The sequence below is a fragment of the Notolabrus celidotus genome, chromosome 19, assembly GCF_009762535.1.
Source record: "Notolabrus celidotus isolate fNotCel1 chromosome 19, fNotCel1.pri, whole genome shotgun sequence".
Lineage (NCBI taxonomy): Eukaryota > Metazoa > Chordata > Actinopteri > Labriformes > Labridae > Notolabrus > Notolabrus celidotus.
Window position 1 is genome coordinate 1,944,697 of NC_048290.1, and position 21,597 is coordinate 1,966,293.

The 21,597-nt window shown below is 41.5% G+C and overlaps 1 protein-coding gene across 1 annotated transcript; it reads right to left on the minus strand.

The window, feature by feature from the left end:
* Positions 1-1,510: 1,510 nt before the first annotated feature.
* ptpn11a (protein tyrosine phosphatase non-receptor type 11a) lies at positions 1,511-21,078 on the minus strand. The gene is made up of 16 exons (XM_034709276.1): positions 20,788-21,078; positions 20,033-20,155; positions 14,565-14,759; positions 13,226-13,418; positions 10,594-10,713; positions 10,394-10,507; positions 10,207-10,303; positions 10,020-10,117; positions 8,196-8,354; positions 7,970-8,101; positions 6,362-6,516; positions 6,181-6,248; positions 4,189-4,340; positions 3,986-4,104; positions 3,770-3,875; positions 1,511-1,765 (listed from the first exon to the last, which is right to left on the minus strand). Exons 1-15 carry the CDS (start codon positions 20,799-20,801, stop codon positions 3,806-3,808), a joined length of 1,809 nt encoding a protein of 602 aa, XP_034565167.1. The 5' UTR covers positions 20,802-21,078; the 3' UTR covers positions 1,511-1,765; positions 3,770-3,805.
* Positions 21,079-21,597: the final 519 nt, after the last annotated feature.

A 21,597-nucleotide genomic window follows, 5' to 3' on the forward strand; every position in this document is an offset into this window, starting at 1 on the left:
TCGGCAAATATGTCTCGGATTACAGTCGTGACTTCCTCAAGTCTTGCGTTTACTTTTGGCGATCACCGTTACTTATGCTAAGCTAGGCTAATGTAGCTTCGTAATGATCTTGAGAAGACGAAACTAGCTGTAAACCTATTAAACGGATGTGTCAAAGTTTGGTTTATAGGTAGTTCTGTTCGGCAAATCTTGCGTTTACTTTTGGCGATCACCGTTATTTATGCTAACCTAGGCTAACATAGCTTCGTAACGATCTTGAGAAGACGAGGCTAGCTGTAAACTTCGTATATGGATGTGTCAAAGTTTGGTTTACAGGTAGTTTCGTTTGGCGAATGCATCTCGGATTACAGTCGTGACTTCCTCAAGTCTTGCGTTTACTTTTGGCGATCACCATTCTTCATGCTAAGCTAGGCTAATCGACTTCCTGTTTTAGCTAGCAGACTTTACACTTCTTCTAACCTGAATGCGCAAATTTCCCAAGGTGTCAAACTTTCCCTTTGGATGTTTTAGTTTGATTAACGTTGAAACCCGTTTACGTTAGTGTGTATGTGAGCGTGTCTGAATCCAGCCGACTCTGAACAGGGTCGACAATCTCCAACCACAACAACGACTCTCTCTCTCTCTATATTGCCAGAGCTGGGAAATGTGATTGCTTTTTAAAACAGTGACTCTTAAAATTAAGTACGTGGTGCACAGAAAAGTTAATGGCAATACACAAAAGGCATTAAAGGAAAGAAAGAATGACAGAAAAAGTAATATGCACTTAAAAAAAAACTTAAAAAACAAAGTTTTTTTGGCAGCCGTGCGTCTGTGGCGGCGCCTGCAACTGAGATACACAACAGACTCCCCTGAAATCTTAACGTAGAAGTGCAGGCGTACTGGACTCCTCTCCGAACCCCCCCGGATTAGATTATTACGTTCAATCCACCAGGCGAATCAAGGCTTGACTGTAGCTGTCGATGCTGCTAAATAAAAGTGCAGCAGTAAGGGCATTCGGCTTGAGCTCAGGAATGGTTAACAGACAAACACTGACAAGTTAATTCACACGCCGAATATCCTGAAGTATCTCTACGAGGCCATCCAGGCACCAAAAAAAGTAAGGAATTCATGTTTTAAGTTTACAAATCATCAGTAAATATGGTATTACACTACAATGCCAATAGTTCTTCATTCAGAAACATTATTCTATATAACACAGTGAAAACTAGGCAATAACCACGGGAAGCTTGCCCCACCTCCGTCCACAAATAAGGTCTCGTCTCCCTCCGCTCTCACGGCCGATCAGAGACTTTTAAATGGCTGAAATAATGTGGATTAAATCATTCGTGTTTTGGCACAGGCCTTTTTTCGCGTCTACAAACAATCTACATAATCATCCTTTGGTTAATAAAAAAAAGAAATAGAAAAAAAATGAGAGATGAGCAAAAAAGTTAGCTTCTCTGTCCCTCCGAGGAGAGCGCTCGCCGTCCGCAGCCCTTGTTGGGATGAGATTAACAAACCGAACGTGTGGTTTAAGATTGAAACGGGTTTAGTGTGTTAGCTTCTCAAAAAGGCTCTTCTGACGATCACAGTGGTTTAAAGAATTCATCTAGAGGGCGAACGAGTGGGTGCAGAAGGACCCTGGAGTCTGGTCTCTCTCTCTCAGTTTTTTGTGGGGGGGGGGGTAAGGGGGTTATTTGTGTGTTTTTTTCCATTGATCCATGTCATTACGGTCAAGTCTCAGGCGTCAAGGTGTGGCTGGCAAAAACTGTCAGGTATCAAGATCCTGAAGGAGACACAAAGAAGAATTCATAACACCTTAAACACAAAAAAAATATTTGTTTTGTTCATTTTTTTAATCTGTATTTTTGCATTTTTTAAACATTTCTTCTGTTGTGAGTTTTCTGTGATTTCTTTCCAAAATCAGTCCTTCTCTTTGTGTTTTTGCATGTTTGTTGTTGTTTTTGTGCGACTTGTGTGGATGCTTGTGTGTTCCTGTTATAGACTCATACATGTGCTCGTATGAACGACACAGAGATGATAATATTTGTATCTTAAAGCTCCTGTGAGGAGTTTTAGGCTGCTCAAATCACTGCTGTGGGGGTAGGTGTCAGACGGAGACAGTTGACTTAATTTTTCATGGCAAAGATTCCCAGTGAGAGATAGGTTTGACCTTTAAAAGAAAGCAGGATGTGGGGCGCTGGTGGCCTAGAGGTCTAAGCGCCCCACATGCCGAGGCTACAGTCCTCATCGCAGGGGTCGCCGGTTCGATTCCCGGCCGGTCGACCATCTCCTGCACGTCTTCCCCCCACTCTCTACTCCCCACATTTCCTGTCTATCTTCATCTGTCCTATCCAATAAAGGCAAAAAAATATATATATATATATAAAAGAAAGCAGGATGAGACACTACTTTCACGTACTGTGGTGTCCACAGGGGGCGCCAAAGTCAACACACTCAACGTTCCTCACTGGAGCTTTAATCATGTGTCGTATTTAACATTTGTGTGAGCTCATCTGAGGATATTTTAAACATGTTTTTAAGCTTTTCCTTCCTGTTTTCTCTGTTTGTGTTTATTTTAATCTTCTGAAAAGAAAACTGAGTTTATGTTTCTGTGAAATGTGCTCCACAAATCAAACTGAATTAAATTGTGACAACCTCAGATTCTTCTTCTACATAACTCAATCAGTCTATTCCTCACATACGCACAATATTTATATTTGTATTTTTATATGTATTATTGTCGGCTTCCTTTTTTCTAATTGTGTGTTCTTATTGTGGCTTTAAACGGGACCTGAAAATCAAAATTGTCTTCCATCTCATGCAACAGCTTGTGTTGGTATGACAATAAAAAACCTTGAATCCTTGAATCCTTCTTCTGCAGAAAGAATCTGGTATTTAACTTCAAAGTGTCATCAACATAACCAAGCTTTTATCTGAATCTTCACTAAACTTTGTTTTATGTGAGGTGCAGAAGTGTTCCATCCTCATGATGTGTTTTAAACACACTTAAAATGCAGGATTACAAACATCTGCACAGTGATATTTCAAGAAACTACCATGTAATACGTGTAGATCTACAGCTTTGTGTACAACCATTTTTTAAAAATCACTGCATTTGATAGAGACAGCATCTAATCTTCAACTTTTTTAACTTGAATGAAGCTTGGGCACCGCAGGGGTGACAACAACGGCTCATGACTGACAGCAGAACATTTTGAGATAGTGAAGCAGTGAGGCCCAATCATGGAGCCATAAATCTCTGATTAACTTAAGACTCCCTGCACATGTTTCACATCTAGTTTAACATGTGGGAACATTTTGCAGGAAGGATTTGGTGTCAGTGTAGCACCAAAGAGGAAGAATAGAAGCAACTGAAATGTTTGAACAGGTACAATCTGTCTCAGGTAACTCATAGTTTCTTATTTATTCTGTTGACCACTGGAGGGCAGCAGTCAGGTGTTGTGCAGGTAGGTTTTGTGGATGTCTTTTTTCATGTCTGCAGACGTTTTCAGGTGGAAATACGGCAAAGTTTTAGAACCAGAGCAGAAACATGTTTTGCAAAGCTCTCCAAAGTGCTAATTTAGAAGAAATGTTAAAGAAGTCAGCTCGTTAAAAGTCCTTTAATAACTTTTAATCTGTGCAAAGATGTCTAGAAAGTCTAGTCTCTCATATCAGGAGCGTGTTAAGCCTGATATGTCTGTGAGTAATCTGTTGTAGTTATCTTAATTTAAACCCCTTGATGTCTTTAATCGTGTCCATTCCTTGTGTTTTCTTCTCCTTCCCTTACCTGGAAGTGATGGAGCGCTGGGGTCAAAGGTGAATCTCATCTGTAGCTCTTCTGCTGCTGCATCAGTCCGACGTTCTCGTACACTCTGGAGCTGTCATCCCTCATCCTAACGGCACATTAAAAACACTTTCATCAAAAACTACAAACATGGCTCCTTTAAGGGATGAATGTAGTGAAGAGCTCGGTGGCCATGTTTGTGACGGCAGCTTGACTCACTCTGTGCAGGTGGGAGTAGGAATAGGAGTGCAAGGAGGCAAAGGGCTCTGCTCTCCTCCGGTCAGGTCGGACAAAGAGTACTTAATGTTGGTGTACTCGCGTCCCTTAATCTTACTCTTCTGTGGAGACGGAGGGAAACAGGGAGGTTAGAGACAGGAGCAGGAGAGAAGAGGAGGAGAAGTTAAAGAGGGTCTGCTGCACACCTGTTCCTCCTCTATGCGTCTCTGCAGTGTTTCTATGTAATGCTGCACAGCCATGTAGATGAACCTGTACTGCGCCTCCGTCTGCACCATCCCAGAGCGCTGAGATCGCACCATCTGGATGGTCTTTGGCACGTCGATGTCGCAGTCCACACCTGCACCGTGGAGAGAGTCATTTACACTGATGCACCTTAATACTGCAACATGAGGTCAACTACTCAAATGTCTGACTCTTATCTGAGTCTTCATCATTTAAACAAAACAATGGAAATGCTCAAAATCTTCCCCCTGCTCCCTCTCTGACATACATCCCCTCTGTTTGCACATTTGTGTGCAGAGAGAGTTCTTAGATCCTCCAGCAGCCAGTCTGAACTGATGTTAGCTTACTAACCAGGTGTAACACTGTTTATCGCTCACTATGGGAGACGCTCTGTCAATTAAAGTCTGTTTTTGTGGCCCACACATACAACACTACTTTATCAAGATAATGATACAACAGCTACTGTAGCTAGTTCCTTTTAAATTTATATTATCTTCATCATTATTATCATTATATTTATTATATCTAATATAATTATAGTACTTAATATTATTATATTTATTATTATTTTGTATAAGTATTGGTATTATTATTCTATTATCATCATTGTTATTATATATTTTTCATTTTACTATTATCGTTATTATATAATTATAATTTACTATTATTATATTTATGTATTATTATAATATAATTATTATTATTATATTTGTCATTTATTATTACAAATTAATTTATTATCATATTTGTTATTTAACTATTGTTATTATCATATTATAATAATTTATTATTATCCATCCATTTTCTTCTGCTTATCCGGGGTCGGGTCACGGGGGTAGCAGTCCAAGCAAATTGACCCAGACATCCCTCTCCCCGGCGACACTTTCCAGCTCCTCCTGGGGAATCCCGAGGCGTTCCCAGACCAGGCGGGAGATATAATCCCTCCACCGCGTTCTGGGTCTACCCCGGGGCCTTCTCCCAGTTGGACGTGCCCGGAACACCTCTAAAGGGAGGCGTCCGGGAGGCATCCTTATCAGATGCCCGAACCACCTCAGCTGACTCCTTTCGACGCGGAGGAGCAGCGGCTCTACTCCGAGCTCCCTCCGGATGTCCGAGCTCCTGACCCTATCTCTAAGGCCGAGCCCAGACACCCTTCGCAGGAAACTCATTTCAGCCGCTTGTATCCGCGATCTTATCCTTTCGGTCATGACCCACAGCTCATGACCACAGGTGAGGGTTGGAACGTAGACCGACTGGTAAATCGAAAGCTTTACCTTCCGGCTCAGCTCCCATTTTACCCCCACTTGCGAACAAGACCCCGAGATACTTAAACTCCCCCACTTAGAGCAAAGTCTAACTCCCCACCGAGAGACACCAATCCACCGTTTTCCAGCAGAGAACCATGGCCTCAGACTTGGAGGTGCTAACTCTCATCCCGGCCTTATTATTATTATTATATTTGTTATTTGTTATTTATTATTATTATTATTATCATATTTGTTATTAAACTATTATTATTATATTATAATAATTCATTATTATTATATTTATTATTTTACTATTTTTGTGACAGTATTATAATTTATTATTATTGTGTTATTTATTATCATCATTATTGTATCTATTAGCATTATTATAAATTAATTTATTATAAATATTATTATTATGTTTGTTTTTATTACAGTTATTATTTTTTCTTATTATGGGTATTATTATTACAATTATTATTCTTATTATTTATTTATTTATTTATTTATTATTATTATTTATTATAAATATTTCATAATTTGTAAACAAACGTCCGACCAGCTGGATTATAGTCTCAAATATTACTGATACCTGGTACAGTTAAGTCTATAAAGAAGCTGCATGAAGGATTGAACCACAAGCTGTACGTAACATCATAACAGCAGGTAATGTAACAAAAGCTCTGATGTCTAAAAACAAAGACCCACCTTTTTCTCTGATCACATCTATCAGTATGTCGATCACTATAAACGTTCCTGTCCGCCCGATCCCTGCACTGAAACACAGAGAGAAGAAGAAGAGAGTTAGATATCTTAAAGTTTCCTCTGTTCCCAAAGTTCAGAGCCTGTTTGATGATTTAAAGCGTCTTCATGTGTGCCTCGTGTTTACCTGCAGTGTACCGCTATAGGTCCAGCGTCCAGGATGCTCTCCTGCTTCAGGTTCACCTCCTCCAGGAAGTCCAGCACACCGCCGGGGTCAGTGGGGACGCCGTGGTCCGGCCAGGCTCTGAAGTGGTACTGCCACACGGTGCGTTCTGTGTTTCCCTAAAACACACACAAGAAGACGTTTAACATAAAGTGTGAGACAGAAAGAAAGCTGCCTGCTGCTTCTTTATATTTCGGTCAGTGTTGGTGTTTTAAAATGATCTCACTGATGTTCTCACTGAGGACACATTTTTAAAATAGTTCCTGTGTCTTTTTTGAAATGCTCGGTGATTTCTGCAGCTTTCAGATCGTGACTTAGACAGGAACACTTGCAGCGTTTGTTGGGAACTATTTTCAGCAGCAGATGAATCCACGTCTGATTCTTTAGAGACTATTTCCAGCAGCAGGAGGGCGAGTGGGGGACTGAATTAACCACAATGCTGCCGTTCATCTTAATAAAGAGACGTGTCAGATAGAGGAACAGTGCGGCTTATTGATGTGACGCTACACAGCTGAAGGACTAAAACTGAGCCCCACTGTAGAGAGGAGATCCAGCATCAGACTTCAACTACACCAAATGTTGCCTTTACTCCACTCTCATCGTTCTTCTTTCTTCTCCTCCTCTCCTCATCCATGTTGTCTTCCTGGTCCTCTGAAAACCTCTGACCTGTTGACTCCAGGCCTGGCTCCGCTCATCATGACTTTGGTTTGTTGTTGTAGTTAAGTGAAATACGATCTGGTGATAACACAGAGTGTTTTATTCTGAAAATTAACCGGATGTTTTCATTTTGTTTTGGTGAAACCTGACTTCCTGTCCCGCTCCATCTGCTCTGTAGAGATTGATGCGTCGTGCTCCGGCATCCGGCAAAAACAGAAGTCTTGTGTATCTAATCCGGAGGACTCAGACCTGCCGGATCAGAGACGCAGCTGGAACGCAACGGAGCGGATCCACTGGAAGTTAACACATTGACTAGAATAGAAACCTATCAGATCTGGAGCTGGGACGGATCGGAGACAGACCCTTCGTCAAAATAGCAGACTGTCCCTTTAATGTTCGTCTCTCCTGCAGGTATCAAGTGTTGACATTTCAGACACAGACGTTACAGCTGGAACACAACAGAGCGGATCCAGTGGAAGTTAACACATTGACTAGAATAGAAACCTGTGACGGATCCGTGCACAGTGAGGCCAATGAGCGCCCCTGATCTGTAGTCCCTGACGTGTGTGAGTGCTGCAGTCAGCTGTGTCTGTTTTGTTGTTTCATGGGAAAGCTGCAAAACTAAGCTGCCCTTCTGGGATACATAAAGTCGTTCGACTCTTAAATCTTGGATCTTAAAATCGATTTTAACGACATCATCGTCACATAAAACTGTGAGGCTGCATTCCTTCTAAATCAAATCAGGGAGAGAGTTTTAGTTTGACATGAGGAAGGATGTTTGAGCATTTTGTTTCTTGTTTTCTAACACGCCAAAGTAGTTTTTTTTACACTTCTTTTATGGCTGTATTTAGAGGATTCATAGTGATTGACTACATCCTCCCTCCTGTCACATCCATGTGAAACAAACCAACGTACCTGGCCCACTTTGGACAGTTTGAGCTCTCTGAGGATGTAGTCGTGTGCTGCCGTCTCTTTGACGTTCCGAACGCGCATCGCTCCGTACTCCTTCAGAGCCGACATGTCGGGCCAGTACTTCACACATTTACTCTGAAGAGACACAAAAACACCAATCAGACGTCTTTATATCAACTTCTCACTCCGTCAGAGGACGTCCACACTGTTCTGTTGATTTTCTGCCTACCTTCCCTCGCTCCACCTCCTTGGTGGTCATGACGATGACTCTGGAGTTCTCCTGAAACACCATCCTCCAGAAGTCACTGATGGTGTTCTGCAGACAGCCCTGAGTGGCGATGTAGCTCTTCTTCACCTTGGTGCTGTTGCACTTCGGGTCGAGCTCCGGCTGCACACAGAAAGACGAAGAGACGGATGTACGGCTGCAAAACTCAACACTCAGAGTGAACAGGAACACATGCAGCACATTTACAGACAGGACAAAAAAATTCTGAAAAATAAAATTTGGAAAAAAATATTTTGAAAAAAAAAATTGGAAAAAATTGTAGACAAAATTTTTCAAAAAAAAATTCACAAGAAAAATTTTGAATTTTTTTTTTTTTTTTTAAAAACGATTTGAAAAATAAAATTTGAAAAACAAAATTTCAAATTTTTTTTTTTGAAAATTAAATTTAAAAAAAAAAAAAATTGACAAAAAGAATTTGACAAAAAGTTGTCCCGGAGCCTGTCGAAAAAAATAATTTTCCTCAAATTTGAAATTGTGCTCCAAAAGCAGAAAAAACTTGAAAATAAGTGAAAATGTTGTGCCTGCGGTTAAAAACATCGGAAGAGCAATGAGTGAATCAACACGTGAGAGGAGATAAGCGCGAGTAGCAAAGACGTTTCAACACGGCTTTAAAATCCTTTTGAACTCAAAAAGCCGTGATCGCAGAGATCGGCCGGTGTTTTGGTTTAAACAGCGACCCTGTTAACTGGAGACTCTCAGCCGGATGCATCCCTCATAAACGTCTTTAGACCATCATTAAATATCTGATGAGGATATTTTGAAATCTTAATAAAAACTAAACTAGTTTGCATTCCCAGGAACTCCCTCTGTGTTTCAACAGCTGTGTGAACTCCACAAACACTGACACGTTCAGCTGAAGGTCTCCAGTTTACAGGGTCACTTTTAAAACCGGAACACCGGGAGGAGAGACACATTCACGGTGGGCTGAGAGAAGACTACTGTTACAGCTGCTAAATCAAGAGAATCACAGCTTCTTCTTTTGAAAAGTACACACACATACAGAGAAATCATGAGATCACAGATGGAAAAAACAATGACTGTGAATGGGTTTTTTTCAAAAATGTTGAAAAAATTGTTGACAAAAAAAAATGTTGACAAAAAAAAATGTTGACAAAAAAAATGTTGAAAAAAAAAAATGTTGAAAAAATTGTTGACAAAAAAAAATGTTGAAAAAAAAAAAAAAATTCACATGAAAAAATTTGAAAAAAAAAAATTTGAAAAAAAAAAATTGACAAAAGAAAAATTAAAAACATTTTTTTTGAAAAAAAAAAAATTTGGCAGAAAAAAATTGACAAAAAAATTTTGACAAAAAAGTTGACCCGGAGCCTGTCAAAAAAATACATTTTCCTCAAATATGAAATTGTGCTCCAAAAGCAGAAAAAACTTGAAAAAAAGTGAAAATGTTGCACCTGCGGTTAAAAACATGGAAAAAGAAAAAGTGAATCACAGATGTGTGTGATGTTATTGTGGACGGAGGGCGGAATAAAAACTGAGGTTAATCTACCAATCAGACACATTCAGCATTGCAGGCCCCGCCCCCCAAAAGTCCCGGGACCTTTGAAAAGTACTACCCCCCTAGCAGGGGCTTTTTTAGGGGGGAGATTATCTACCCCTGAACTAAATTTAGACCCTGGGTCCACTGGTCCAAACGCACGTAGTTCAGGGGTAAAATTCCTGCGGTTGAAAAACGCCTATACATCATATCATGCGTGTGTGTGTGAGTGAGTGTGTGTGTGTGTGTGTCCTCTGAGGGTGAAGTGAGTTTACCATGACAGCAGACACCACCATGATGATATTGGCGTTGATGTAGTCAGAGCCGGGCTCGTTTGGGTCCCTGTCGTTCAGCACCACTCGAGTGTGATCGACTGTGAACACAAACACAAACGGTTACCTCACATTTTTTAAAATCAGGCGCCGTCTGAGAGGTCTGAAGGGTGTAAGAAGAGGTTCTCACAAGGCAGAATGTTCTTGTATCTGTTCTTGTTCTTGTTCTCCGCTCTCTGCCCCTCTTTACGGCTGTAGAGCAGTTTGCACTCCTGCTGCTGTAAGGTCTGAACGGAGGAGAAGAAGAGGAGGAGAGTCAGTGCTGGAGAATACTAGGGAGAGAGGTAAACAGACGTGGACAGGTGGAGTGCACTCACCTCAAACTCCTCCCAGAAGCCTTGTTTGACTTTATCCGTGGCCTCGGCGAGTTTGCTCAGCTCGCGAACTCGACTTTCGATCTCTGCAGCGTTGATGCGAGTAGTGTTGAGGGGCTGCAGGAGGAGGAGGAGTCAGGATCAGGATGATGCTTTCCTCAGCGTACAGTGAAAAAGGTGAATATGTAACATGTGGGGTTTACCTGTTTGAGCTGCAGCACAGTGCCCAGAGTCTCCACCATCGGGTTCTTCTTGTAGTGCTCCACCAGGTCAGTGAGGGAGTCAAACTTCTCCCCTCCGCCCACGTCGTACTTCAGGTCATGCTGCAGAAGAAAACACAAACATGGGGGCACTTATAGAAAAGCAGAGGATGCTGTTATGTTCACTGCAGCGGCCTGGTTTGGATGAAGCCACATGCATCCGCTCAGGATGTGACAACAAATCCTCCAAGTGTTGCATATTTGTCTTTAATCTGCTTAAAGATCCCACATGCTGTTATATTTAGCTGCTTCGACATGTCCTCGTTAGAAGGTTTTGAATTCATTTGGAAAAACATCATAAATTCAGCCTCTGTGGAGGATCTGCTGCCTCTCACTCAGCTGGAGGATGATTCAAGCTTCTATGTATCAGCAAGGAAAATATTGAAGAGAGGAAGACTGTATCTTCCTCTATCAGTCCCTAAAGTCTCTAAAAGTAGTATGGGAGGTCAGGCCTTCAGCTATCAGGCCCCTCTCCTTTGGAATCATCTACCAGTCAGGGCACCCTCTCTACTTTTAAGAGTAGGCTTCAAACTTTCCTTTTTGATAAAGCTTATAGTTAGAGCTGGATCAGGCTTGGACCAGGTCTTAGTTATGCTGCTATAGGCTTAGACTGACACACTGGGATCCTGTCTTTCCCTCTCTCTCCTCTCTCTGTCTGTCTCTCACTTTAACTCTTCCTGTCCCATTAAAGTTACTAACCATAGACCTTTCTGGAGTCCCTGAGCTCCCTTGTCTCGTAGGTTCCTCTGGATCTCTGCTGTAGATTCATTTTTTGGGTCTGTTATTCATCCTTTCTTTCTTTCTTTCTTTCTTTCTTTTTTTTCAGTCCTTCTTTCTTCCTTTATTTCTTTGTCTCTGTTCTTTCCATGTTTCTTCATCCTTCATGTCTCCTTTCCTTCTGTCATTCTTTCACCATTTATTCTCCTCTTTTTCTTTCTTCTGGTCTCCCTCTCTTTCCTCTTTTCTTAGACCTTTCTGGAGTCCCTGAGCTCCCTTGTCTCGTAGGTTCCTCTGGATCTCTGCTGTAGATTCCTTTTTTGGGGTCATTCATTCTTTCTTTCTTTCTTTAATTCATCCCTTCTTTCTTTTTTCTTCTTTTTTTCATTCCTTCTTTCTTTCTCTATATTATTCCTTCTTTCCTGCTGTCACTCTTTCTTTCTTTCTTTCTTTCTTTCATCCCTTCTTTCTTTTTTCATTCTTTCTTTCTCTCCATCATTCCTTCTCTCCTTCACCATTTATTCTCCTCTCTTTCTTTCTTCTGGTCTCCCTCTCTTCTCTCTTTTCTTAGACCTTTCTGGAGTCCCTGAGCTCCCTTGTCTCGTAGGTTCCTCTGGATCTCTGCTGCTGTGGACGTGGTCCAGACTCCAGCTGCTACAACTCCTACTATCCGTCTCCCCACTATCATCTCTCTCTCTCTCTTCATCTCCCTCTATCCCTCTCTCCAACACGGTCTCAGCAGATGTGTGTCTAACATGAGTCTGGTCCTGCTGGAGGTTTCTGCCTGTTAAAGGAAGTTTGTCCTTGCCACTGTAACTTGCTAAATGCTGCAAAGTGCTCTGCTCATGGTGGATTAAGATGAGATCAGACTGAGTCCTGTCTGGAAGATGGGACTGGATCTGATCCGGTCTTGATGTTGGGTCTTAGTTAATAATAGAAGATAGAGTACAGTCTAGACCGGCTCTGTTTGGACACATTAGTTGGGATTTGGTGCTTTATAAATAAAGATTGATGAACTTATTGCTTCAGCTGGAAATCGTTATAAAACTTAGAGAACGTTCCTCTACAGAACTCTGACAGGAGTTTAACTCTGTCAGAGACTCACTCAGAGGTCTGACGGTTCATATCAGCAGATCTGTTCCGCACGGTGCCAGCCTGTCGACCTCCAGCTTCCATTAATTTAATGATGCTGATGTTTAAAAGTCATTACGTGTTAAAGTGAAGGAAAATCAATATCAGCCACACTGTCCCACGGCTGCACTCGGAAACCTGCATGAAAACAGGGACGTGTGTCCTGCTGTGTGTGCTCAAAACATCTAGAGTGTCAAACATGAAGAAGAACTTTAGATCAACTCTAACAGGGTATTCAACTGCTCCTCCAAACAGTTCAGTCTTTACTCTCTTTCTCTTCTTAGTTTCTCTGCAGACATCTGATCACTTCACTGAGCTTTCTATCCCCTCTGTGAAACACTCATTTGTGTCTTCAACTCGACACACACACACACACACACAGAAAGGCTCCTTATGTATCAAATACACTCAGTGTACTATCTCTCAATTCATCCTCCTGCTCTGCCTTCACAGTATCTCTTTCATGACCGCCATGTTGGTTTTTATGTGAAACTGTGCAGAAAAAAGATCAAGTCTGAGGATGCACGCAGCTGAAGAATCAGAAACATGTCAGGAGTAAAACTGCTCCAGAGATGGGGATGTGTTTAGTGTCTGAACATCACACACACCTCGTCTCTGTCGCTGTGTGTCACACCCTCAGAGAAAGTGTGAGCGTCTGAATTTAGCATCTGAAGAAGTTCTGCAGAAATGAAGAGAGAGTGAGAGAAAGAGGAAGGAGTTTGTGTACCTGGCAGCGGATCATGACGTGAGTGACTTTGGGTTTGCTGTCACTGCTGTCCGTCTTGTCGTCCCCCGTGCGCACCGACAGGACGAAGTCCCCCGGGTGACTCTGACTCTCTCTCACCAGGAAGCTGCCGTTCTTCCCTTTCTCCGTCAGCAGCTTCTCCGCCTCCCTGCCCGACAAGTGTCCGTGGAACCACCTGATGACAAATACGACACAACACTTAAAGTTTCAACAGAGAGCCGGCGGTCAAACTCCAACAAAGTGGATCTTTCTGAAAATGATGAATGTTAATAGGAACATGGTTTTCTGCAGAGCTAATAACCACGACTCGACCACTTCCTCTTTCAGCAGAAGAAACACTTTTCTCCTGTTAATGACATGCAGTGATCTGATGAAGATGTGTCACTTAAGGACAAGTTATTTAGTCTTTTACTAAACTCTACTAAAATAAAGAAACTCATGTTTTCCAGGTGAGGTAGAAACCTGTTGCTTTAATACATTATTATTATTATGTTATTCTATTTATCAAGATTTCTTTAAAGTTATTGTATCTATTCATATTACTTTTCTATGACTCTAATTATTATTTATAAACTATTTCGATTATTTATTCAACTTTGTATTTATTTTTATGCATTGATTTATTATTTTTAATTTTAATTGTATTAACCTTTTTACTTTTCTCCTTCTGACTTTTTTTATTTTTTATATTTTATTTTTATTTTATATGTATTATTTTATTTATTAAATTTTCTTTAAATTCATTGAATCTATTTAAATATTTTTTAATTATGCTAATTATTATTTAGATTTTTTCATTTACTGTTTTATTTATTCATTTATTTTGTTTGCATTGATTTATTAATTTTTCTTTTCAATCTTTGTAATTTTTAACTTTTTTATTTATATATGTTATATTTTAATTTTATATATTTTAATTGTATTTATTTTTTTAAGTTTATTGTATTTATCTTTTCTATTATTGTAAAAATGATTTATAAAATTACTTTGACTATTTATTTAACGTTTATTTATTTTTACTTATATATATTTATTTAGTAGTATCCATTTTTAATTTTAATCTTAATTTTAATATTTTTTACCTTTAATTTTTTGGGAAATATTTGTGCAGGAGATCTGCCTCAGAGTCTTAATGGCTGCATTGTTGTTTTGTGTTGTGTTGGCTGAGTTGTATAAAAATGTAGAATATATATATATATAGAAACACTTACTTTCTATTCATCATAAGAATTTTTAACTCATAAATAAAACAGAAAAATCAGTCAGCAGTAGAACTTAAAGTCCCTGTATCGCTCTCTGACATGAGGGTGTCACTGCTCACCTCTCTGACGTTGGGTCTGCACAGTTGAGCGGGTACTTGAGCTCGATGACGTCTCCATTCTTCTCTTTCAGTTGCCCGTGATGCTCCATGTAATACTGCACCAGCTCCGCCAGGGTGGCAAACTTCTCCCCTCCGTACAGGTCGTAGTAATCGCCCGTGTTCTGGATCTTAATGTGGGTGACGGCTCCATTTCGCCTGCAGAGGAAAGAAGAAGAGAGAAGTTCAGAATCAGAATCAGAATCAGCTTTATTCGCCAAGTATGCTTGAACACACAAGGAATTTGACTTTGGTAAACTGTGCTCTCTTTGTACAAGGCATAAGAATAGGAATAAGAATAAGAACTACAATAAAAAAATAAAATGAAAATATAATAACAATAACCTTAGCTATAAATACAAAGAAACAACAAATAGCTTGACTAATATGTACAGGCTAAAATAATATGATAAAGTGCAGTGGTGAGTTGCAGAGGTAGTTTTACATTATAAAATAGAAGTTAAATAATACAAAAAATAGAAATATGGAATTCTGCTTGAGAATTGTTGCATTGTATATCTACATGTATATTTACAGAGAGTATTTATCTGACAGGTATGACACTGTTATGGTTTAGTGTTCATCAGAGTGACAGCCTGGGGGAAGAAACTGTTCTTATGACGGGTTGTTTTGGCGCACAGTGATCTGTAGCGCCTGCCGGAGGGGAGGAGTTTGAAGAATCTGTGTCCAGGGTGTGAGGGGTCAGCGGTAATGCTCCCTGCCCGTTTCCTGGCCCGGGACCGGTACAAGTCCTGGATGGGGGGCAGGTCGACACCGATGATTTTCTCTGCAGTCCTTATAGTCCGCTGCAGTCTGTGTTTGTCTAGTTTGGTTGCAGAGCCAAACCAGACAGTGATGGAGGTACACAGAACAGACTGGATGATGGAGGTGTAGAACATGATCAGCAGCTCCTGAGGCAGGTTGAACTTCCTGAGCTGACGCAGGAAGTACATCCTCTGCTGGGCCTTTTTTCTGATTGTGTCTATGTGGGAGGTCCACCTCAGGTCCCGGGAAATAGTGGATCCCAGGAACCTGAAAGAGTCCACAGTAGACACAGTGCTGTTCAGGATGGTGAGGGGGGGGAGTGGGGGGGGGCTTCTCCTGAAGTCCACTGTCATCTCTACCGTCTTGAGCGGGTTCAGCTCCAGATGGTTCTGACTACACCAGAGGGCCAGCTGTTCCACCTCCTGTCTGTAAGCAGACTCGTCTCCGTCCTGGATGAGACCGATGACGGTGGTGTCGTCTGCAAACTTCAGGAGTTTCACCGAGGGGTCTCCTGAGGTGCAGTCATTGGTGTAGAGGGAGAAGAGCAGTGGGGAGAGAACACATCCCTGTGGGGCGCCAGTGCTGATGGTCCGGGTGCTGGATTTGATGCTCCCCAGCCTCACCTGCTGTCTCCTGTCCGTCAGGAAGTTGGTGATCCACTGACAGATGGAGGCCGGCACTGTGAGCTGGGTGAGTTTCTGGTGCAGGATGTCTGGTATGATGGTATTGAACGCAGAGCTGAAGTCCACAAACAGGATCCTAGCGTAGGTCCTGGGGGAGTCCAGGTGATGCAGGATGTAGTTCAGACCCATATTGACTGCATCCTCCACCGACCTGTTTGCCCGATAGGCAAACTGCAGGGGGTCCAGCAGGGGGCCTGTGATGTCTTTCAGGTGGCTCAACACTAGTCTCTCGAAGGACTTCATGACCACAGACGTCAGGGCGACGGGCCTGTAGTCATTGAGTCCTGTGATGGTGGGTTTCTTTGGGACTGGGATGATGGTGGAGCTTTTGAAGCATGAGGGCACTTCACACAGCTCCAGCGATGTGTTGAAGATCTTTGTGAAGATGGGGGCCAGCTGCTCAGCACAGACTCTCAGGCAGGAGGGGGACACGCCGTCTGGTCCTGGAGCCTTCTTGGTCTTTTGTCTCTGGAAGAGCTGGATTACCTCATCTTCACAGATCGTCAGCGCAGGTGGGGGGTCAGAGGGGGGTGGGGATGGGCTTGTGGGGGGGCCAGGTAAATCAGAGTGTTCGGGTGTGGGGTGTGAAAACCTGCAGTAGAAGCTGTTCAGGTCGTCAGCTAGTCTTTTGTTACCTTCAGGGTGGGGGGAGGGTCTCCTGTAGCTTGTAACTTCACGCAGGCCTCTCCAAACTTCTGAGGGGTCGTTGGCAGAGAAGCTCTGTTTTAACTTCTCAGTGTAGCTCCTCTTAGCTACCTTGATCCCCCTCGTCAGTTTGTTTCTGGCCTGCTTGAACAGGTCCCGGTCCCCACTCCTGTAGGCCTCTTCTTTGGCCTGACGCAGCTTCCTCAGTTGAGGTGTGAACCAGGGCTTATTGTTGTTGTATGTGCAGAAGGTCCTGGTCTGCACACACATGTCCTCACAGAAGTTGATGTATGAAGTCACAGTGTCAGTGAGTTCATTGAGGTTTCCTGATGCAGCTTCAAAAACACTCCAATCAGTGCAATCAAAGCAGGCTTGTAACTCCTGCTTTGACTCCTCCGTCCACTTCTTCACAGTCCTAACTACAGGCTTAGCCGTTTTTAACTTCTGCCTGTAGGTCGGGATGAGATGAGTTAGAGGAGTGATGCCTTCAGGGACTCAGAGTGGACACTAACAGACAACATGTTGTCTCCTCTGTGGAGTGAGGACCAAATACTGCTCATCTTTAAACTCTTCTACAGAGCTTATAACGAGGAAAACAACCATTAGAGTCAGTCAGATATGATGTCATCATGTTACAGTTTGTGCAGCAGGTGACTCAGTGCTTTCTGTTAACTCCCTGTAATCTCAGCAGAAGGTTTGAGTGTGTTTTTTCACGTCAGAGCTAAAGTCAGTTTTACCTCACCAGCTGAAGTCCCTGATATTAAAGCGATGCATCACACACGTCTGACTCATTATGCTCCATCTCATCAGACAATCAGCCACATGCAGCAGCACTCAGATCTTAGATGTCATCTCTATTATTAGCACGAGGTGAGAGACGACCACGAAGAGGAGCTGATGTTTCAAAGAAGCAGCAGCAGAGAAGAGAGAGAGTCTGAATGTGAAGCCTGATGGAAAAAGGACGTTTCAGTGACAGACGGTAAACTGTGTTGAGTCACTGTCGGTGACCACCATTACATCGGAAAATAGAAAAAGGAGAACTTGTGGCCGATCTGGAGCTCAGTTACTTTGAATGACTTAGAGTGGATCAGAGAGAGAGAGAGAGAGAGAGAGGCTGACCCGGCACAGAGTCTCCACACGAGGAGCATGACTTGTTTTGTTTCCATAGGAAGTAAATCTCATCCCAGATGAGAGGCTGCACGGCTTAAAAATATGCGCCTGTTACCAAAATAACATCGGCTCCATCAGCTGAACGGAGTTAATGATACTCCATCTGAAAAATGTATGACTCGACCGGCCCTGAGATAAAACCACCCGCTTTCTTTTTCTATTAGCAAAAAGCTCCTCGTCCGTGTTCGGATGACGCTGGTTTCCCTCAGTGTTTGCACACAGGATGAAGAAGCTGCACCACTATTTTTATCATCATTAATCCAGCGTCGATACATAGTGGGAATATTTCTGCACGTTCAAAGCTGCGGTCATTGATCTGTCAGGCTTTCTGAGGGCAGCAGAGCGAGCTGAAAACACACGGACAGATCACATCAGGGCAGCAGGCACTGGTTTCATTTCACTGGATTACTCTCTGGATAGAGTGAGAGATGTTTGGTGGAGAAAAGTTCAGGAAGAGTTTCTCCTGAAGTTAGAAATCATGACCCCAAAAATCTCTTATTCAGTCCTCACGTCAGGATGATTAGTGTATTGCTCACTATACATTTATAGCTGCTGCATTACATCATATCAGCTTCTCATGTTTTATTCTAAGCATGCATCCTGCAGACACAGAGCCTCATGTTGCTCATTTAGAGGTTTTCTTTATATAAATAAACGACTGCTGGTCTCAGATCCTAAATCTGAAGTTTAGATCTGTCTGTCTGTACGGACAGAGACGGAGTAACTGAGTTAAGAACATTTAATTTGTCTGGTCCTCTTTTTATCATCAGATCATCAGATCAGCTGTTTTTACCACAGTGAACTTTATTTATGAAGACAGACTTTTAACAGAGTTAAAGAGCAGATAAGAGACGAGGTTATGTTTTTATTTGATCATTTTATTTTCCTTGAATTTATTCATTATTCTTTCTTTTAATTCTGTTTATTTATTTATTCATCTTTCTTCCTTTCTTTCTTTCTTTTCTGTGTTTATGTATTTATTTCTCCTTTTTTTCTCTTTTCTCTTTTTGTTTGTTTATATATTTATTCATTATTCTTTCTTCTATCTTCCTTTTCTTTTTGTGTATTTATTCATTTGATCTCTTTTCTTTCATTTTTCTATTTATTCCTCCTTTTCCCTCCTTTTTGCTTTGTTCATTTATTTATTAATTCATTTCTCTACTTATTTTCTTTTTGTTTATTTATTCATTTTTCTCTCTATTTTCTATTTGTTTATCCATTTTTTCCTTTCTCTTTTCTTTTCGTTTGTAATATACTTACTCGCTTTTCTTTCTTCTCTTTAATTTTTGTATTTATTCATCTTTCTTCCTTTCTTTTTTTCTGTGTTTATGTGTTTACTTATCTACTTTTTTTCTTTCTTTTTTGTTTGTTTATTTATTAATTCATTCAATTCATTTTCCTCTACTTATTGACTTTTTGTCCATTTAATTCCTCTCTTTTCTTTTTGTTTATTTAATTTTTTCTCTTTTCTTTTTGTTTATTAATTTTTTTCTCTTTTCTTTTTGTTTATTTAATTTTTTCTCTTTTCTTTTTGTTTATTTAATTTCCTCTCTTTTCTTTTTGTTTATTTAATTTTTTCTCTTTTCTTTTTGTTTATTTACACATTTAAATACTTTTTGTTTCTTTTCTTTTTCTTTATTGAAACAGATGCAATATTTTTCTGTTTCATGCAGATATAAAATTTTGCTAATGTATGAAAATCACAAAAAGATGAAAAAAGTCATAAAATTGTAAATCATGGAAATGAAAAGCGACGACCAAAGAGTGTCATTTTGTGTGATTATTGATGTTGAAGTGTGATCTTATCCTCTGGGTCTTACACCTGCAAGACTCTCTGTTCCTCCTCCTGCTGCTGTACATGCTGATCAATATTTGTGACAACCTCTTTCCTACTTTCTGCTTTTAAAGAAAAACTCAGGAGGAGACAACGGGGAAACTTCTGCAGGGATTCACATGAGACCTGGAGGTTCACATCTATCAGTGAACCTCACTGGGTCCTGTTTGAGCACGTCCTGTGAGTCTGTAGCATGTTCAGTATCAGAGTGAAGAAGCTGAATTCCCCCTCAGGGATTAATAAAGTAAACCTTCTTTGTGTCTTATCTGAGCGGCGTCTCTTTCTTTGAACCATCAGCAGAATCTTTATCTGAAAGCATCGTGAGCTCCACTCACCGGACTGAGAGGGTGAAGTCTCCAGGGTTACTCTTACTGGGCCGGGCCAGAAAACTCCCATCCACACCTCGGGTCAGCAGGAGGTTTTCAGCCTCCACACCTGTGATGTTGGGGTGAAACCACCTGGAAGAGGAAGAAAACTAGAATGAGACCACCTCCTTCATCACTGTGAAGTTACTTTTCAATGTGAATCATCTCTTTTTTACTCATATATGCACTGCTGGAGAACACTACACTGTAATGCATCCTCTGAATGTGTGATAAAGAGCTAAATGAGCTCTGTGCATTGCTTCTTCTTCTCCTGAAGTGATCCCAAAGTGCAGTTTCTCTCTCAGCATGGAGCTCCTTGAAGCTGCACCATCAGCTATTTTTGGACTTTTCTCTTTTTCTCTCCCAATCACAGAAACAGCTTCAGTCAGCCTCCATCCTCCATGTTGTCCTCCTGTTCTCCTAAATACAGCTTCCTTTAATGTTTACCTCTTAGATGTGTTTACAGTAAACACACAGAGCTGTAAACATCTGAGTGTTTTCGGTGTTTATAACCTTAAACATCTTCAGCTCCAGCATTCAATCACCGGTGAGCTACATGGAGCTAGCTTCTCTCCTCTGCCTCACTTCTCTTCTTCTTCCAGAAACTTCTGCTGCCTCTGAGTTTGTTCCCAGACTCTTCCCAAACAGCTGAATGTGGTTAAAGTGAGCTAGGTGAGCTAACAGCAGCAGCAGACCTTGTTTTCCATCAGCCCCCCCCTCTTTACCTCCGAGATGTCATTTTTTCCTTCCTCACTTCCTCGCTGGCAGTTAGCTTTAGCTTCAGTTAGCAGGCTAACGTTTCCGACCGTCGCTGCTTCGATCTCCGGATCAGGTTCTTTCATCGGCTCGGACCCGGTCTGGACGGGGACCGGGATCTGGGCATCGAGACTTTAGGAGCGGGCGGTACAAAAAAAAACTGAGTAGGCCTCGGAGACTTCAGAGAGAGTCGACTGCTGGACGACGTCACCAAACATGCGACACAACAGAGAGTGCGCGGTGAGGCGGTGAGCCGTTAGAAAACGAGTCGACTCAAAGAACCGACTCATTTGATTCGATTCGATCGATTCGGTCAATTTTACACATTATATTTAAAAAAAAGATGCTTCTTTGATGTATTTGTCAAAAATCATTCAAAAAATATTTCACTAGTTAAAAAAGAGAATAAGTATGGAGACATTTGGTAGGTTGATCTGGCTGCCTGTTATGGAAGCCCTGAGTGTGAACCATAGACTGTAAAAAATATGGACGTAGTATCCGTGACGTCACCCATCTGTTCCTGAGAGCTGTTTTGAAGCAAATCGACGGCGGCAGCCATATTGGAAATGCGGAACTCAACCAGGCAGAGTGTGACGTAGTGTGAGCCTCTTAGCCAATGGCTGTGTGTTCCCGACCGGGAGTCACGTCAGTCATGTCCTTATTTGGGCAAAACTCGTAATCCTAATATCTTCTGAACCGTCACGTTAGAAAAAAATTCACTCCCCGTACAGTGTGTGCCATTAGAGAGATTAGCTTCATAGGGCCAAGCCGTTTTTTGA

Excerpts from the sequence above, each read along its gene's own strand:
- ptpn11a (XM_034709276.1), bottom strand. Across the intron at positions 10,508-10,593 it reads CTGTGCTGCAGCTCAAACAG|CCCCTCAACACTACTCGCAT; the intron begins GTAAACCCCACA and ends CTCCTCCTGCAG. Across the intron at positions 4,341-6,180 it reads AGATGTGATCAGAGAAAAAG|GTGTGGACTGCGACATCGAC; the intron begins GTGGGTCTTTGT and ends TCCACGGTGCAG.